General features: G+C 34.7%; 1 protein-coding gene across 3 annotated transcripts in view; it reads left to right on the top strand.

The window, feature by feature from the left end:
* INTS12 (integrator complex subunit 12) overlaps positions 1-20,109 on the top strand; it is a 29,183-nt gene extending 9,074 nt beyond the window's left edge. The window contains exons 2-8 of one of the 3 annotated variants that reach the window (XM_060104533.1): positions 3,953-4,218; positions 4,506-4,670; positions 7,414-7,566; positions 9,157-9,344; positions 11,027-11,186; positions 15,870-16,016; positions 19,040-20,109. In XM_060104533.1, coding sequence (XP_059960516.1) covers positions 4,515-4,670; positions 7,414-7,566; positions 9,157-9,344; positions 11,027-11,186; positions 15,870-16,016; positions 19,040-19,624 — 1,389 coding nt within the window. In that variant the 5' untranslated portion in view covers positions 3,953-4,218; positions 4,506-4,514 and the 3' untranslated portion in view covers positions 19,625-20,109. The remainder of the gene's footprint in view (positions 1-3,952; positions 4,219-4,505; positions 4,671-7,413; positions 7,567-9,156; positions 9,345-11,026; positions 11,187-15,869; positions 16,017-19,039) is intronic. The other 2 variants (XM_060104515.1, XM_060104524.1) reach the window with 2 other exon arrangements.
* The last annotated feature ends 216 nt before the right edge of the window (positions 20,110-20,325 follow it).

The following is a 20,325-nucleotide window of genomic DNA, read 5'->3' as shown; positions in this document are numbered from 1 at the left end:
TATTGAGTGAATTCATGTGCCATAAAACTCACCATTTAAATAGTGCCCAATACAGTAGTTTATGGTACATTTAAAGTCTTATAAAACCACCAGTTTTAGAATATTTTCATCACCCTAAAAAAAACCCCATACATATTAGCAGTCACTTTCTATACTCCCCCATCTTTCACCTTGTGGGGAGACAAAAACAGTGAGCTGTGGCTGTAGTTATTAACTGATCCATTATCTCTTAGAATGAAATACCACCAGCATTGAAAATGATTTCCCTTTACTGTTTTCCTTCCCCAAACATGGAGGCTTATCACATAGCCTCAATAATCTTTGATGTTTACTCTAAATCATACATTCTTAGAACTTGAAGATTCTAGTTATTTAAACCTGTTTTATTAATATACTTTAGAATTAACCATTCATATCTAGCTTTTTATTTGTTTCAATGTTTCTAGTGAGTTAACTATCAACTTATTTTATGTTTTTATATGCTGCATTATTACAAAAAAAGATTTAATATTTACTAAAAATGAAATAAAATAATAGAAGAATAGAAAATAAGTAAAATTTAACTACTGTATTATGATGATCAGAACCCAGGTGCTTTTATGTTCTTCATTCCTGCTTACTTTTTTTTTTTTTTTTGGAGCAAAAACAGAAAAGGAAGAAAGGGGAGGGAATTGTGTAAACAAATGTGGTATTGGGAATAAGATAACCTTCTGATTTTACTTCCAGAGGACATGCAGTTTATGAAAATCCTTTGGTTATAGTTTATCATATAAGGTAAAGAGGAAATGGTAATACTAGTTAATAATACAATTATACACCAAGGAAAAAAGAACAGAGCCTGGAAAAGGACCTGACACCATGCAAAACTGTATAATGGTACTGCAAAGATAACAGCATTGTGGGGAGACAAAAACAGTGAGCTGTGAGTTATTAACTGATCCATTATCTCTTGGAATGAAATACCACCAGCATTGAAAATGATTTCCCTTTACTGTTTTCTTTCCCCAAACATGGAGGCTTATCACATAGCCTCAATAATCTTTGATGTTTACTCTAAATCATACATTCTTAGAACTTGAAGATTCTAGTTATTTAAACCTGTTTTATTAATATACTTTAGAATTAACCATTCATATCTAGCTTTTGATTTGTTTCAATGTTTCTAGTGAGTTAACTATCAACTTATTTTATGTTTTTATATGCTGCATTATTACAAAAAAGGTTTAATATTTACTAAAAATGAAATAAAATAATAGAAAAATAGAAAATAAATAAAATTTAACTACTGTATTATGATCAGAAAAAAAAAAAAACTAGTGCAGGAAGTTGGAGAAGAACATCAATATAGATGCTAAAATTACCAAAGATGATGGCAGGGGGAGAGGAAAAGATGAGCTTGGTGCAAATGTTCTGTACATCAGCAACAATGAAGATGCAGGTATGGATTTCAAGAGAAGATGTTGATAAATGGTGATCGTGGAATATTTTTCCAAAAGCAGCAATATGGAGTATTGCTCTTTGAGTAGGAACAACTCACTGCTTGGGAGAAGGCTGTAAAACAGGTGATGTCTGTGTGGATGAGTGGGGATAGTAAAGGTAAAGCGATAAAAGGACTGCTTGAGAAAAAAATGGAAAATATAGGGGAATATGTTGGTAATGAGCTGGGGCTAGAAGACGATGGGCATCTAGCAATGAAGTTAATGTGGAGAGGGGGAAAGGCTGAGCTGAATGAGTGCTGGAGGGATTTTCAAGGGGAAGGTAAGTTTGTACCTTAAAGCAGCCATTATGTATATATAATAGGGAAAGGGAAACTGGAAGTTGCTAGAAAGGCTAAAGCATTGGTATCCAAAGTATTCTCATCATTCATTCCATGAATAAAAGAATTGAGCTCACTTCCTTATATGTGTATTTAGTTGCCAATTATATGCATACACTGCTATCACTATGTATATTAATAGTTTTTTAAATAAAAGATTAAAAATAAAAAGAAATTCTAACTTTTTTTTTTGTCTGTATTCCACTGTGGAGACCACTGGCTAGAGGAATATGTTAGTAATTTAGGGCAGGGGTATAAAGTCTGTTCAGTTTTATAATTGCAGGATCATATAAAAAGAACTGACTACAAATTGGTGTTGATGACGTGATCTGTGGTCTGGTCTCGTAATCTAGGTGCTGACTCTTGTCACCTCATCTGTAATGTAAACCTTTTATCTGTCATTATGGAAATACATAACCATAAATACTTGGCTTCTAATTTTTAGCATAGAAATTTCAAGTAATGGTTTTTCTAGTATATTAAAAGGATTCTTCTAAGTTTCAATATTTTCAGTACCTCATAATACAGATCGTTAGCTCTTTAGCTAACCAAAAAAGTTAGGTCAGTAGAAAGACTAGGCTGTGTTCCCTTGTGCACTCAGAAGGAGTGGCAGCTTTACTCCTTTTCTTCATGGACATTTTAATGAGGAACTCTTCTCCTCAGAATGTATATGATGACCAGCCTCATGAGTAAATTTAAAACAAAAAACCCCACACCTTTCTGTACCTATCATTATATATAGATGATGTATGTAATAATACAATCTTAGGAAGTGAGAGAAGTTGCTTCTCAATTTTTATTAAATTATTACCAATTTATAACTGTTTGAGGTAGATTATTTTTCTTTTAGTATTGGCCTTTAGACAGCTTCTCATGGGTGATTGAGTAGAGCACAGAATTTGACAATAATTTTGTGGCTATCAGATAGATATCTAATACCTTCTTTAAAACTTAAAAAAAAAAAAGGCTAGTGAGGTGTGTGTGTGTGTGTGTGTGTGTGTGTGTTTCCTGTGAGAGTTGGAGAAATATTAGGGGGGAAGTGGATGGGGAAGGAACAAACAAAATCCATTTTCAGGCTGAGCTTTCATATGCCAAGATTCAATCTACAGCAAGTTTTAATGGCTTTATAACCCCCTGAAAATGAGAGATTACTGTGGAATTGCTGACAGATCCTTAACTCTAGCAGTGCAAGTTTGTTGCATTATTATATTAACCCCCGGGATAGAAGACAATTTCAAGTCCTAGAATGTTGATCAAAGGATTGAACACAAAGTATACATTTTTATTTTAATAATTCCTTGCCTGGAGAAATATTTGAAAATGTAACACCGGAAGTAGAACAACATGATAGCATTGGTATTAGCTGAAAACAAAACTTTTTAATGTTTTAGAATTTCTAAGTCTTTGACGTATATCTTCACTATTTTTTCAGTTCCTTAGGACACAGAGAATATCATAGGCCCTATGGGAGATCCATATATATATCTATACATCTATATAGATATATATATGGTTTGGCACTGTTTCTCAGACACCTTGCTTCTCAAAAAACAGGTTAATGCATGAGATACCACAATCTAAATGTGATGCAATAACATTATCATTAGTATGTTTTCTGAGGCACTCAGAATTGGGGCTGAGGACTAAGGAGGCAAAAAAAAAGATAGCTGAGGTAAAAGTTTTAGCACTGACCTTTAGCACTTATTGCTTAATAATGCGTCCTCTAACCATTGTCCTCCAGTGACACCCTTCCCCCGATCTTTTCCTTTTTCTTTTTTTTTTTTTTTTGTGAAAATAAGGTTTGAGGGCTTCCCTGGTGGCGCAGTGGTTGAGAATCCGCCTGCGGATGCAGGGGACACGGGTTCGTTCCCCGGTCTGGGAGGATCCCACATGCCGCGGAGCTGCTGGGCCCGTGAGCCATGGCTGCTGAGCCTGCGTGTCCAGAGCTTGTGCTCCGCAACGGGAGAGGCCACAGCAGTGAGAGGCCCGTGTACCGCAAAAAAAAAAAAAATAATAATAATAATAATAATAAAAAATAAGGTTTGAGAGAAGAAATTTTGACATATACTAAACTTGACCTAAACACGTCAAGTTCCTGTGTACTGAATTATGTGTATTATTTTAAAATGGTGTTAGGTGTCTTCCCTGGTGGCGAAGTGGTTAAGAATCCGCCTGCCAATGCAGGGGACACGGGTTCGAGCCCTGGTCCGGGAAGATCCCACATGCCGCAGAGCAACTAAGCCAGCGAGCTGCAACTACTGAAGCCCTCGCGCCTAGAGCCCATGCTCTGCAACGAAAGAAGCCACCGCAGTGAGAAGCCCACGCACCACAAGGAAGAGTAGCCCCTGCTCAATGCAACTAGAGAAAGCCTGCGCGCAGCAACAAAGACCCAAGGCAGCCAGGTGTTAGGAAGGGGCTCTGTGGCGGGGAGGAGCTTACCTGGATTTAAAATTTTGCCAAGGATATGGATACAGAGAAAATTGGTAACATTCTTGCTTCAGGAGAAAAGAACTAGATAATGCCAGTTAGGGAAAAGAAGAAAATTTACTTTTATCTGTAATAACCTTTTGGAGAGTTTGAATTTTGTATCAGGTGCACAGTATTACCTATTATAAACAAAAGAACAAGAAAAACTTTGACAGATAATTACCCATTGTCTGTAAATTACTTTGCTCTTTTTTTTCTTCAGGTGTTTGTAATGGCTGCTACTGTGAACTTGGAACTTGATCCCATTTTTTTGAAAGCACTAGGCTTCTTACATTCAAAGAGTAAGGATTCTGCTGAAAAGCTAAAAGCACTACTTGATGAATCTTTGGCTCGGGGCATTGATTCAAGTTACCGTCCATCTCAAAAGGTACCTACCTGGATAAAAAGCTTGGAGGAAGTTTTGTAAGGCCTGTAGTAGAACAGTGTTAACATTTAGAATGACTCGAAACAATCTCTCTGCCAAATAATCTTTCCTTGTGGCATGCAGAAATTTATAGTGTTCTTTTCTTCCTTCAAGCTTTCAGAGAACTGTTACACTACATAGAAAAGTTAGCTGGGAGTGGGGGATATTCTGTTCTACTACTTTATTCCTGTAGAAACCCACTTAAGATATATTTCAGTTTCTAATTCTTTATGATCAGAATATTTTTTTAAGCTGCTGAATGAAACTGTAACCTGTGTTATAATTATTCTCTAATGTTTTAGGGGCGAAAAATAAAAGGACAGGGATTTTGCAATGAAGTGAATTAAATATGTATAGGATAATGTAAGGAATAAAGGAGGTATAGATGAAATGTGAGAACTGTGTAGCTCCCATCATGATAATAACAAAGTGACCAAGCAGCTTTATGTGAAAAGAATATACATTTTGAAACCAGACAAACCCATTTTAAATCCCAGCTTACCTCTTACTAGTGGTGATAGATAACATATCTTGAACATTTACTGTGTCCTAGGTACTTTTCTCAGTGGTATATGTGAATAATTAATTTTAATTGTGATAATGATCCTTTGAGATAGGTATTTTTTATTTTACAATAAGGAAATTGAGGTACATAGTAACTTCATTTCACCCAGCCTCTGTTTCTTTATTAGTAAAATGAGGATAATAAGAACTACCTTACAAAGCTGTGAAAATTAAAAGAGATAAAGTATGTCAGCCACCTAGTGCAGTGTCTACCTGGTAATAATAGACTTTTAGTGAATGATGGCTCTTATTATATTCTCTAATACCTAAGACATTCTTTCAAACCTTTCTAAAGGTCTAGCCTTGAAACTTCATGTCACCCAGGTCTGTGAACACCTAGGTACCAAACTGAGAAGGAGAGGACAGAACTACATGACTAGCTCAGTCTAATACAGAATCTCAAACTCAAGACAGGGCCAAGTCCCAGACTCAGTGTCCGAGTGATCAGTGATATTTTGCTCCCAGCCTTCTTTGAAAGCTAGCTCTAGTATTCTCAAACCTTTTTATTGTCTTTTGAGTAGTAGAGCCATTGTGTCTTCCACCATTCTCATTCTGGTAGGTTCAAAGAGCTCAAGCCAACCAAATTAATAAAACTCAACAAAATATACTAACAAATTCATTCTGCTCTGAGTATTGATATAGGCCAAACAGGAAATTCCTATTATTACTAAAGAAGCAGTATTTTGAGATTCTAAAACAGAAGGAATTTCATCTGTTAAAGTACATAAGAGGTTTGTTATAATTAAAAAGCCTCCTGCCCTTAGGTTTCTAACTGGAAATGACTTCTCATGGTCAGTTTAGAGAAAATACTCTGCTAGGTGTTTTTAAAACACAGATTCATTTAATTTTAGTCTTTAACTGAACATTTCCATCTCTAGAATTGTGTGAGAATCACCTAGAAGCAGTGGTGTGCTTATAAACATTATCAACTGGGGATAATTCCAAGGAGCTACTAAATGCATAAGCTTTCTTTTAACAACAACAGATAACAAACATATATACATATCAAAGAGTAAAAATAACAAGGATTGCAAGTTTAAAACAGAAGGGAAAGATAAGCCACAAACTGAGAGAAAAGGTTTGCAAATGATGTATCTGATGCATCTGGACTTGTATCTGGACTTGTATCCAGAATCTATGAAGATCTCTATACTCGATAATTTAACAAACGCTTTAGCAAAGAAGGTAAATGTGTGGCAAATAAGCACTTGAAAAAAATGTTTAACATCACTAGCCATTAGGGAAATGTAAATTAAATCTACAGTGATATGCCACTACATACCTATTAAAATGTCTAAAATTAAAAAGATTAGCCATACCAAGCATTGGTGAGGATATGAGGATGTGAAGGAACTGGGACTCTCATATACTCCTGATGGAAATATAAAATGGTATACCACTTTGGAACATGGTTTGGCAGTTTCAGAAAAAGTTAAGCATAAACCTACCATGTGATCCAGACATTCCACTCCTACATGTTTATTCTAGAGAAATGAAAGTATATGTCCATATAAAGATTTGTACCTGAATGTTCATAATATTTGTAATAGGCCAAACTGGAAACAACCCAAATGTCCATTAATAGGTAAATGAATAAACAAATCATGGTGTATTTGTTCAATGGAGTACTATTCAGCAACAAAAGAAATGAACTTTTGCTACACTCAACAACATTGATGAATCTCAAAATAAATATTGCTGAGTTAAAGAAGCCAGAAAAAAAGTATATACTGCATGATTCCATTTATGAAAATTTCCAGGAAATGCAAACTAATTTATAGTTGCAGAAAGAAGATTTGTGGTTGCCTGAGACTGGGTGGCTTAGTTTTTCTAGGATGTCTACCTCTAAGAGTGATTACAAAGGGCAACCAGGACACTTTGCGAGATGATGGATATGTTCCTTATACTGATTGTCGTGAAACCATAGAGCGAAACGTATCCAGTTTTACACTTTAACTAGGTGCAGTTTGTATATCAGTTATTCCTCAATAAAGTTGTTTAAAGAAGAAGGCAACACATTGGTCACTACATGATGTCTTAATTTTTAACTGATAGTTGTTCAGATTTATGATCTGTTTTTTTTAACAGTATATTAGATAGTCTGAATATTTAATTATGGGTATCTTTTTAATTTCACCTATAGGATGTGGAGCCACCCAAAATTTCAAGCACAAAAACTGTTTCCATTAAGCAAGAGCCCAAAACATCATCCAGTCTTCCTTCTGGCAATAATAATGGCAAGGTCCTAACAACTGAAAAGGTAAAGAAGGAAGGTGAAAAGAGACCTGCTGATAAAGTAAGATTTTGTTTTACTCTAGTAAATCAGTCAATGAATCAATCAGTTTATAGGCCAAAAAACGTTTTGTGCTTACTTTTTGTATATAGTAGTGGGTAAAAGTACATAATAACCACTCAGTAAATATATTTTGATAATTATGGGTGTTGGTTTTTTGAAAAATTAAAATTTAGAAACATTTTAAAACCATTTACTGAAGTCGTTGTCAATAAATATTTGAGCTCTAGAAGATGTACTAATTTCATGTATAACTCAAGTATTCTAGGTGGAACTGTTGTTGAAAAGAAAAGATGGAGTGGAAAGAATACAGATGTAAATGACTAAACATGAAATTTGTTACAGAATGGTGTGTACCTTAACAGGGTTACAGATAACTCTTGGATTGTCTATTTTGAATGATTTCTGCACATAATTATTAGGATTTTAGCACTTAGTAAAAAATACATTTAAAAAAACTTCAGTAACCCCTGCCCTTAAGGTGGGGTGTTTTCATACTTTTTTCTAATTTCTAAATATTGGCTATTCATGAACTATATTGCATTGTTTTATATAAATTTAAAAGCACAGAAAACAATATAATATAGTTTATGAATAGCCAATATTTAGAAAATATATCTCTATTTTCCATATATATATATCTCATATATATCTTTTAGCAACTTTCTACTCAGCAATGTGCTTTTGAAATTTACCTATGTTGATACATGTAGATTTGAACATTTCTTTCAGCTAACATGTGGAATATTCATTCCATAAATAAACCAGTTTATCCATTCCCCTGCTGATGAGCAGTTAGCTTATTTCTCCTTTTCCTCTATTATGGTGGGGTTTCAGTGAGCTGCTTTATAAGTATGTCTTTGCCCACATGGTGGTAGTTTGTATAGGATGTGTACCTATAAGTGGATGTAATAGGATGGGTACATCTTCAACATTATTAGACATAGTGGATGTACTAAACTCATACTCTCACCAATAAGGTATAAGAATTCCAAATTCTCCATGTCTTACCAGACTTTTTAATTTTTGCCAGTCTGACCAGGTATATCTATAACATATCTTAAAGAGAGGGGCCAGAATTTGCTTTGAAGCAAGTATGGCAATGTGTTAAGCCTGAACGACTGGTAGAAGTTCATTATTTACTTCTTTTCAATATATATTAACTATCACTACTTCATTATTTAAAATTTTAAAATAGCCTTAAAAATAGCCTTAGTAGTACTATGGCTTCTCAATTCAAAGCATCCAATGGGGGGTTGGGAGGGCACTGTAAGTAAATCCACTGAACTTCCAGGATTCTTTAATGGATAAGAGTACAAAGAGAAATACAGATGCATGCTAAACTGTTCTGATTTATTTATTTCTACCTTGTTGGATTCTTTTAACATACTGATTATGAATTTATTATAAATGTTCTCCAGGTCTTTAGTGTGTACATCTCTCCCTAACTATGTGAAAATATCTGTTGAGTGGACTTGGTCATTGCACACTGTCTATCTTATCTTGTGATAGATGTGATAGATGTCTATCACATCTCTCAGTGATTTAAAGTTTATTCTAACGTGTTACTTTCTGATTGCATGCTTTTTATAGATGAAATCAGACATCACTGAAGGAGTTGATATTCCAAAGAAACCTAGATTGGAGAAACCAGAGACACGGTCCTCTCCCATTACTGTCCAAACCAGCAAGGATTTAGCTATGGCTGACCTTTCCAGCTTTGAGGAGACCAGTGCTGATGATTTTGCCATGGAGATGGGATTGGCCTGTGTTGTTTGTAGGTTAGTTGTACCTTTCCACAGATTCTTTTGTTTCTTTGTAAAGAGCAAACAACTTAAAAAAAAAAAAAAAAGATCAATTGTTGGGTGTTTTTTTATTTTGTTTTTATAATTTGGAGGTAGGTAGGAGATAATTAGATCGATAAGTGGATAAACCTCCCATATGGCAATTTAGTGTCTTAAAAATTGTCATAATTTTATATTCTTGACAGGCATCGTTAATCAGTTATGTTGTAGTAATATTTTCTGCGTTCTTGGCTTCTAGAGGGAAAGCAATTATTGCTTTATTTTTTAGTGAGAAAGAGTCTGTTCAGCAGATTTAATTATTTTCATCTTTCTTTTTTTTTTTCGGTATGCGGGCCTCTCACTGTTGTGGCCTCTCCCGTTGCGGAGCACAGGCTCCAGACACGCAGGCTCAGCGGCCATGGCTCATGGGGCTAGCCGCTCCGCGGTATGTGGGATCTTCCCGGACCGGGGCACAAACCCATGTCTCGTGTATTGGCAGGCAGACTCTCAACCACTGCACCACCAGGGAAGCCCCTCATCTTTCTGTTTAAGACTACGTTGCTTTTTTTTTCCTGAAGTGTTGATAGTATTTATAAAGTTAATGGTTATAAATCATTTGCTAAAATACCATTAAATCTTTTCCTAAGGATAATGGAAATGAAATTAATGGATCATGTAGGTTATTCTGAGTGTTGTTTTGAAACATGGATACATAATTATAAAAACATAGATAATTCTGCTTAGTAGAAGATGCATCTTAAAAATCAGAATAATTAAACTCCTTGATGCCAGGATCTATGTCTTTAATTGTTAATGACTTTCATTGCCTAGCACAACAGAAAAAATTACCACCTTTGTTGCTGTTTTCTTCATGAAAATGTTAAATTCTGGTGCATTGGGACTGAGTGCATACCTATAAACTTGTGAACCTTATAGAGAATCAGTTAATGTACTTCTGAATAGGATCATTTTGTTAGAGCTTCATTGTTTTAATATATATTTGTTTATTTCAACTTTAATCTCCTATAAGAGTTATCATTTTTATATAAAGAAGTAAATGGTAAAGTAATAAAGGGGAAAGAACTAGTCATTGTAACCCTCCGTAAGGAGACTTGTTACGATAGTCTAAGGCTGTTGCTGTTGGAATTTATACTTTTTTGATACACATATTACTGCATTCTATTTAGTTGATTAAGACATTTATTTATTGAACACCCTGTGTCTGCGCAGTAATGTGCTAGGCCCTATAGTTAATTAGGTCCAGTTTCTAACTTTAGGCAACTCAAATATTAATGAAGAAGATAGAACAATATGTAGGCAGCAAATAAAAAGGAATTTAATAGAGGTACAAAGAAGATGTTATGAGACTGTTGGAGGACTAGCCAAAGTCTACGATATACCTTCTGGGAGAAAGAAAAAAATTGCAATGAGAAATGACAAGGAGAATATAGCCAAATTTAGTCTTTAAGTCATCTTATACATTTCTTAATGGCTGAGCATAACATTTAAAAGAAATGAATTGTTTGTGCAGGCTACAATGTTGGGATTCGTTATTTTGCTCTTTGGCTTTTCTGGGGTTTTTACCCTCTTTAATATAACAAACTTTACCAGAACAACCCTAAAATGGCTTTAAATTGTTGCATTCAAATAAATTAATATTTAATGGTATATTTTCTTAGGCAAATGACAGTGGCATCTGGTAATCAATTAGTAGAATGTCAGGAATGCCATAATCTCTACCACCAAGATTGCCATAAACCGCAGGTGACAGACAAAGAAGTGAATGACCCTCGCCTTGTGTGGTATTGTGCCCGATGTACCAGACAAATGAAAAGAATGGTAGGAATAATTTTTCTCTATTTTAAACAATCTCTGTCAATTTTTTTGTTGATATGGGCTTTTTAAGATAAATATTTGAACATTTATGTTATTAAAAAAAATCATATAAGCTGATGATTTAAATGTTTGTGTATATGTGTGATTTTTGTGTCTATGCCTAAATGGACCAGACCATGTATATGCATTTTTCTCTGCTCAGCTTTTAATTTGTTCTATTATAAAAAAACAGAATTGGAGACCCACAAAATATAAATATTCCTTACTGGTATGTCAGTGTATTTATAAACATTTAGAAATACTACAAAGCACTGTGGGAAGTGGTGAGATACAAAGCCCCAGACTCTGCTGCGTCTGGTAAGGAAATATTGGAAATATCTATTCCTGAGTGAGTGTAAACCATCAAACTTACAAACTGTGTACAGAGGCAGTATTTGTATGTGCATTTCTGTCTTTCCTCCTGTGTCTCTCTCTGTTCCTCAGTCTTTCCTTCTCATTGTCTTCAAGTGACCATTTATCCTGTATTCCCCAGTACTTTCTCAGTTTACTGCTCACAAACATAACTGCCTTTAATTTCATGCTGAAACTTGTTTTCATTTGTTATATTGGATAGTTTCCTAACTTATTTAAATAGTAGATGGATGAATGTTATCATCTTCTTTTTATAGAAATCAAGTTGTTATTTACTTCAGTGACTTGTTTGCTTCCCCCATCCGCCCTCCCCTGCCTTAGATTAGGGACTCCTTTTTGGGTTTTATTTTTCATTGAAGTATAGTTGATTTACAATGTTGTGTTAGTTGCTGGTGTACAACAAAGTGATTCAGGATATTGAATATCCCTGTGCTATACAGTAGGACCTTGTTTACTCATTCTATATATAATAGTTTCCATATGCTAATTCCAAACTTCCAATCCATCCCTCCCCCACCTCTCCCACCTCCTTGGTAACCACAAGTCTGTTTTCTGTGAGTCTGTTTCTGTTTCATAAATAAGTTGAATTGTGTCACATTTTAGATTCCACATATGATATCATATTGTATTTGTCTTTTTCTTTTACTTAGTATGATAATCTCTAGGTCCATCCGTGTTGCCACAAATGGCATTATTTCATTCTTTTTATGGCTGAGGAATATTCCATTGTATAAATATACCACATCTTCTTTATCCATTCATCTGTCAGTGGACATTTAGGTTGCTTCCATGTCTTGGCTATTGTAAATAGTGCTGCTGTGAACATAGTGAGTGCATGTATCATTTCGAATTGTAGTTTTCTCCAGAAGATTAGGGACTCTTGATAGAAGAGTTCTCATATTGTTAACCAAGTGAGTTTCTACGTAAATTTTTGTGACCAAATGTATCTTTTTAAAGTTAGAAGTACTTAGTTAAAAGTAAAAAAAAAAAAAAATCAAGATACCTACTTTACTTTTTAATCACTCAAATCAGAAATAGATTATGTTTTATTCCTATGAAAAGTAGTAACATTTCAGTAGTATTTATACTTTCTGTTTGTAATGGGAAATTTCTTTGACATGGTACAATTGTTTTCTGCTCAGTCTGATTTTTATTTAGCTTATTACTTAAACTAGCCCCCCAGGACCTCAACCAAAGTAATTACGGGTGAGCACAACAGTGCATTCCAGTGCCTTGACACAAGTAGTCGCTAAGAATTGGTAGTCAAAATAAATAATTTGTGACAGTAATCTTTCTTTAGTATAGCTTCAAAGTTTATTATTATTTTATTGTAAGTCTCTTAATAAAGTAAGTACCATTCTCTCCTAAGTTTTTACTCCCTTACATTTTGTGACTTAGTTTACACCAGGTCTATATTTATAGTTCTAACCCTCTTCCTGGAATGAATTTTGGCAGCTGACCAGATATCCTACAGTTACTTTAAGTTCAATATTTTTAAAATTAAAATTGTTTTCTTCTCCACTCAGTATTTCCTCAGTTGCCTGAACTAGAAAACATTATCCTTGATGCCTCTCTTAATTCCACATCCCTTTGTTTACCAAACTTGTTAATTCTACCTCTTATGTATTTCGCAAATCTGTTCATTTCACTTTTGTTACCCTGTCCCACAAACCCATTTCTTGTCTATTGCTTTAGCTCCTTCAGTCCACTTTACACACTGCAGTTAGAATATTCTTCTAAAGTAATTATCTAACTTTATCTGTTTAAGTGTGCCCAGTGGCTCTCAATTACCTATATAATGAAGTTTTCCTTGTTAAGGTGGATGTATGGGCCTTCTCTCTTTGACCCAACTCTACCTTTGTATCCTTCTCTCCCACCACTTCATCATATACACCCACATACTGTGGCCATGCCAGAACAAATGGTTCATTCCCTGAGTATGTGGTGAACTTTTCGTGTTCCCATATGTCCTGCTTCTCAGCTTCTCCTCATCTGGGATACCTTTTATTCTTTATCAACTTTGCAAATTAAATGTCTAATTAATTTGTCATTAAGACCTAGTCTCATTCACTGGCAAAGCACCAGAGCAAAGCTCAGGACTGGATACATCCCACATTCTGTTCTCATTTTAAGATACATAAATGGAGGAAATATAGATTTGCACCAGAAATCAGCAGTCAGTAAGTTCAGTCTGTATGTCCAAGAGTCAAGTGCTGAATAAGGGGCCATGACTAATGTCAGAACATGATTAGATACACCAAGAGTGGACCTGGAGAAATACCCAAAGATGTGATCTGAAGTGAGCCTGAAGATTAGGATCTGGTAAACACAGTGCTTAGTGAGAGAAAGGAATTTGGAAATGGTGGGGATGCTAAATCCAGTCATTCTTACTATAATTGCTTTCAGTGAGGTTCTCATATGTGCAGTGGTTATTGGTCCAAGATATCTCAAAGATACCATAAATAACATCTTATATCCCCTTTCTCTTTGCACTAATTTCTTAACTAGGGCAGGTTCTGCAGTACACATTATTATAGGAAGATGGGAAGACAGAGTTAAGAATGGTGGGTGGCAGGGTCCAAGATTATTCTTTTGTTTTGTAATTTTCTGTCTACCAGGTAATGGGTTTTGCCCCAGCACTAGGTGAGAGACTCATGACTTACTGCAGTGGTTCTCAATCTAAGGTGGTAACACACTCCTACTCAGCAGTAATAGAAATACATGGTATTTTTGATTGCTGCCATACTGGCAACTATTGCCTTGAGTGGTGAATGTCATATATTCTGCACTATGTGAGTCAGTCACCCAGTGAAAACTTACAGTGCCTTTGTTGAGCAACACTGAGTCAGTGATAATATCCTAGTTCCCTAAACTAGTATTACCAGCGAAGGACAAAGGGTTTTGGGTATTTCTTACTCAGCTTCTAAGATGGCTAGGTGAAACAGAGGAAGCAGAAAAAGATCCAAACATGATCTCCTAGGCAGAGATTCTTTCTGGGCTTCACTGTAATGAATCTTCATCTGCTAAAGCATACAAGTTAGGTGGGTCTTCACAGTCTAACCACATCTACTGATGTGCGTAGAGGGAAGTATAAGATTGAAAGCTATGGTTATGGAACCATATATTTCTGATTTACTCTGAAGGCTACATTTTCATATCGTGGTTTGCAGTAGAGGGTAAGATAATCTTTCTTGGTCGTAAGAGATATTTTTATCATAGATATCTTCCAGCATCCTTAATAATATTCTTGATCTGAGTGTTGCTTTATAAGTGATGTCTGAAATGTGGAATGTATGTAATATAAAAAATGGGATGAATTGAGACTTAAGGCTGAAAATTATATTGTATGGCAAACCATAGCACAGGAAAGTCTAAACAGAGATAGAACAGCTGCATTCAAATTTCCAGAAATGAGAACACATTATTAATAAATTTTCTGGTATTGTCTTGCATGGCCTTATTAGGATTGTCAAGGACAGTGGAATGGCAGGGAGCATCTTTACCCATCCAGTAGATATGGGTTCTTTCAGATTCAGTTTTCTTACCTTTTGTAAATAATGATGATGAATAAATAGTAACTATTATTGTCGGCACTTAACATGTGCCAGACACTATGTAAAGGCTTACATAATCACAATTCATTCTCATAACCCACGTTTGAAACAAGATATTATCCCCATTTTGCAAGTGAAAATGAAACTTTTAGAGATTTACATATTTTACTTGAGGTAACATAGCTAGGGAAGTAGTTGAGCTGGGTTTTAATTCTAGGTCTGTTTGACTCCAAAGACTGTCCTCTCAAACACTGCACTATACTGTTTATATAGTTAATATTATCTAGCTGGAGAACACTAAAGAACAAACTGAAAAATGATTAGAGTTCACAAGAGAGTTTAGTAAAGTACCTAATATAAAATAAAGGAAAAGTCAATTTTTGGTCAAAATAAAACTGAAAATGCTTATATGATTTTTTTTCTTTCTTTTTATCAATTTGGTTTTGTTAAAATGACATTTAATTAACCCTAATCTGCATAATTTTTAAAGTTTCGTATTATCTTTACTGTTTAGAAACTAATAAAATCTATAAAACCATTAATTAATATGATGATACAAATAATTTGTCCAAGAATCTATATTTTCAGTGTCATCACAATATTTTTTTAATGTTCATCTGTATTTCAATTCAATGAGGAGTCCTGTGATAGATTTTATTGTCTTTTTGTGCATTTAACTAAGATTTTGTAGCTAATTTAATCTTATCACTGATTTTTGCAGGCTCAAAAAACTCAGAAACCACCACAGAAACCAGCCCCCACAGTTGTTTCTGTAGCTCCAGCTGTTAAAGATCCATTGGTTAAAAAACCAGAAACTAAACTCAAGCAAGAGTCAACTTTTCTAGCATTTAAGAGATCAGAAGTCAAGGTATAGTACATTCCATTTTTATCTAAGATTGGATTTAAATTTAGTTGACTTAATAGTTACTTGCAAAAAAAAATAATGTGAAACTTTGTATACTAAATGGCCATATGTTGGAAATTACGACTACGTTAAGACTGCATTACTATTAACATTAAGTAGAAAGAGAACATTTATGTAATTATTTAATCTTGAACTCTGCTATTTCTCTTTTTATGGTGATTAGGAACTGTTTGTGAGCATTCCAAGATAACATTCTTTACCATTCCTATGTAGTCAGCCACTTCTCTCCAATGGGAATTTGGTTTAAATTCTAAATACCTTTGTCCTCAGTAGCAGTAGTTTTGTTCCTCACACTACTTGTGCTGATTGGCCCCATAGCTTTTTCTTCCTGCTTATTGGCTATTGAAGTTTTCTTCTTTGTCTTATTTTTTTCTGTTATTATCATGAATTTTCCCCATGAATTGGCCCTCTCTTATACTAAGGAGCCAGATTATCTAGTGAGAGTATCACCTTTCTCATTCCTAGATTTTCATCCTTGACATCATGCTACATTATTATTAATATTCTGGCATTTTGGTATCATGGAATAAAATATTTTTCTAATCTAATTTTATAACAAAAAGAATGCTTTTATTGAGTTTCACATTCCAGTTTTAAGCAGAAGATGGAATTTTAAAGATGGAAGAAAAAAAATGTTAGCCCCAAATTCTCAAAGGTTAACCCCAGAAAATTCTAAAGCTATTACCTTGTCCAAGTGGCTGTAAGTAGCAAAGATCAAGAATATTGGTTTGATGATAAAGAATATGAGTATAAAGTACTCTGAGAAGGATACTGATCATTTTATTTGCAGATCATTTTTAATTTAATTTACCAGGGAAGAGCTGATAACTAAGGGATATCCATTATTGATTTGTCACATAGAAACTTGGTGAGCTAGAATAGAAGTAAGAATAACTTATTGAAAGTAATTAGAGTTGCTATATTCTATACTTAAATCACTTTTAGGTAGCTTTTTATACTAACCTGTTACTACTAAAGTTTATTTTTAGGAAACCAATATGAAATTATTTTACAGCAAATAAATTAAGGCCTTGGCTGTCATGTTTTTTCTGATTAAGAGGTTTTGATGTTTTTATGATAAAATACAATACATTTTTCCTATGAAAAAAATTGTTCCCATTTATATATAAAAAGCAATTTAAAAATAGCTTTCTAACTAGGATAATAGGCAAGAAAATATTTTTAGTTGAGAACAGTTGTGAAATTTATTTTCTGCACTGGAATAGTAAGAAATTACTTGGTCTGCGTTGTTTGTGTTATTTTACTTTTTTGCATCCTGATAGTATTATAAGCCATCAGTTGAAAAGCAATACCAGTAACAGCAAACCATTAAGATAAAATGCCATATACACAGAACTTGCTTTGTACTTCATAAGTGTTGGTCTTTTTGATTACTTCAGATGGGTTTTCTTTTGTGAAGTTTGTTGAAAGACCATTTAGCCATATAACAGGCAGTTTTATGTTTAATAGAAAGAAAAGGAAAAAATTAGATCTTTCATCACTGAAAATTAAAAGTTTGCTACACCTGTGTCCTTTTGCTTCCTTGACTAACTTTTTTTCATTACCTGTATGCATATCCCTAGAAACTTGTTATTGATATAAAGTTTATCTTCTTTGCATAACCTTATGAGATAGTCATTGTATGATGTTACTGTAAAAAATCCTATCGTTTTTTGGAGTATGTGAACAATAATCTGGACCCTCCTCTGATAAAGACCTCAGAGCACTCTATTTACATTATTTTTACATTGGTTTAAAATGTTTAATGCAGACAATATTGATGACTACTTTGTAAGAACTAAAAATGTTTTTCTCAACTCATTCAGAGTTCAGTTCTAAAATATAACTGGGTATATTTTAAGCATGATAACTACCATATTTTACAGTAAGATACTATTTGTAAGACTATCTTTTATGTATTTAACACTTTTGTGAATCTCAAGAATATGATGAAGGTAGAAAAAGTGCCAGTGAGAAATTCAGTCCATAATTAATTTGAACAAAGTACATTCTTCCCTAAACGTTAAGGTGAAAAAAATTGTTCTCATATGAATGAGAACAATATTTATGTAGCGACATTGGTATCACTGTTAGCTTTTGACTGGCCAAGGAAGTTAATTAGAGAAATTGAAGTTTTATACCTTTAAGAAATACATCTGGGAGTGAGTCAGACATACCCAAAATGTCACTATGCAGCTTATGAGGCAGTTAATTAAAAATCTTATACAGAAGCAGGGATCTCTTTGTGATAGTTTCAGTGGAAACATGGACAAATTGTGAAAATAAAGTCATGAGACCTTCTTAGTATATTTCGACCTTTAGAGTTGTACAATTCCAAGTAGTTAACATGGTGTATCTGTATATATTTTGCAATGCAGTAGCTATTTGCTCAAAATTTGGGGGGAGATTTTTTAAAAATAGGTTCAAAATCTTATATATTCACTCAGTATTTATTGAGTGAATCTCTTCATCTCAGACATCTCCTACATATCCTGGGTGTGAGCATTTTTGTCCATTAAGAATGGATTCTGTTTTTGAAATGATCCACAAGTCATTTGGAGCAAAGCCTAAAGAATTAGATGTTTTACTGAGCTAAATAGTAACCTTTTTGGGTGAAAAACAAGTTAAAGCATTAAATCTGATTTTCTGATATGACTTGTAACCAAATCTAGGAGCAGTCCTCAAAAAGGAATTCCCATATTTTTTTTTTCTGCAGTGATTAGAAGAATATGACATCCCATAATTTCTGCTTTATAAATGGTAGCACCCATTAGCTATGGATAGGTTTTGTTGTATGTGTTTTTTCAGATCAGTTTAGCAGAACTTAATTTTGGTGCTGTGCTTTAAATTTCCCAGATCATTATTTTTGTATAAAAAGTTTTAACCATTAAACTTGTTATATATTTAAGAATATTATATTAGGTGTTAATTACACTTGGCTCTAATATTTATATTATGTTTTTTAGGCATCCACGGTTGTTTCAGGAAATTCTTCTAGTACCAATGTTTCCTCTTCAGCAACTAGTGGCCTAATTGGATGGGCAGCTTTTGCAGCCAAAACTTCTTCTGCTGGTCCATCAACAGCAAAATTGAGTTCAACAACCCAAAACAATAGCGGGAAACCTGCTACCTCATCAGCTAACCAGAAGCCCGTGGGTTTGACTGGTCTGGCAACATCATCCAAAGGTGGAATAGGTTCCAAAATAGGTTCCAGTAACAGCACTTCACCCACTGTACCACTGAAACCACCTCCACCTCTAACTTTGGGCAAAACTGGCCTTAGTCGCTCAGTTAGTTGTGACAATGTTAGCAAAGTAGGTCTTCCCAGTCCAAGTAGTTTGGTTCCAGGAAGCAGCAGCCAACTAAGTGGGAATGGAAATAGTGCGACATCAGGGCCTAGTGGAAGTACCACTAACAAAACCACTTCAGAATCAAGCAGCTCTCCCTCAGCATCCCTTAAAGGTCCAACTTCACAAGAATCACAGCTCAATGCCATGAAGCGATTACAGATGGTCAAGAAGAAGGCTGCCCAAAAGAAACTCAAGAAGTAATGTGGCCAAGTAGGTTTTTATATCATATTACCCTAAAGATTAAAATCTTATTATTAAGACATAAACTGTAGTATGCTATAATTTAATAAAAATCTTCATAATGGGGGCTTCCCTGGTGGCGCAGTGGTTGAGAGTCTGCCTGCCAATGCAGGGGACACAGGTTCGTGCCCTGGTCTGGGAGGATCCCACGTGCCGTGGAGTGGCTGGGCCCGTGAGCCACAATTACTGAGCCTGCGTGTCTGGAGACTGTGCTCCGCAACAAGAGAGGCCGCGATAGTGAGAGGCCCGCGCACCGCGATGAAGAGTGGTCCCCGCTTGCCACAACTAGAGAGAGCCCTCGCACGGAAACAGAGACCCAACACAGCCATAAATAAATAAATAAATTTTTAAAAATCTTCATAATTAAATTTCTATTATTTCTATTAATTGATCCTGCTGAATAAGATGCCTTACAAAGAGCCAGGGATGAACCAATAATAAAGTTTTCTACTCTCCGCCCTGCCATAGTCTGGATATTCATTGGCAGTCCCAGGCTCATTTCAATTGATTCTTCCTCTCCCCCCAAATATTTCATCTCCCCATTTTCAAAATTAATTTTTCATAATTGATTTCTCATATCCCTGTATTATGTTTTTATCTTTTTGTCACCTCATATAAGTTATTTAGGGATTTATCTCTTGCAATAGATTGTGAACCCCCAT

The sequence above is a fragment of the Mesoplodon densirostris genome, chromosome 1 (assembly GCF_025265405.1).
Source record: "Mesoplodon densirostris isolate mMesDen1 chromosome 1, mMesDen1 primary haplotype, whole genome shotgun sequence".
NCBI classification, from domain to species: domain Eukaryota; kingdom Metazoa; phylum Chordata; class Mammalia; order Artiodactyla; family Ziphiidae; genus Mesoplodon; species Mesoplodon densirostris.
The sequence above is the reverse complement of the archived record's forward strand: the minus strand, read 5'-3'. Positions and strand labels throughout refer to the sequence as shown.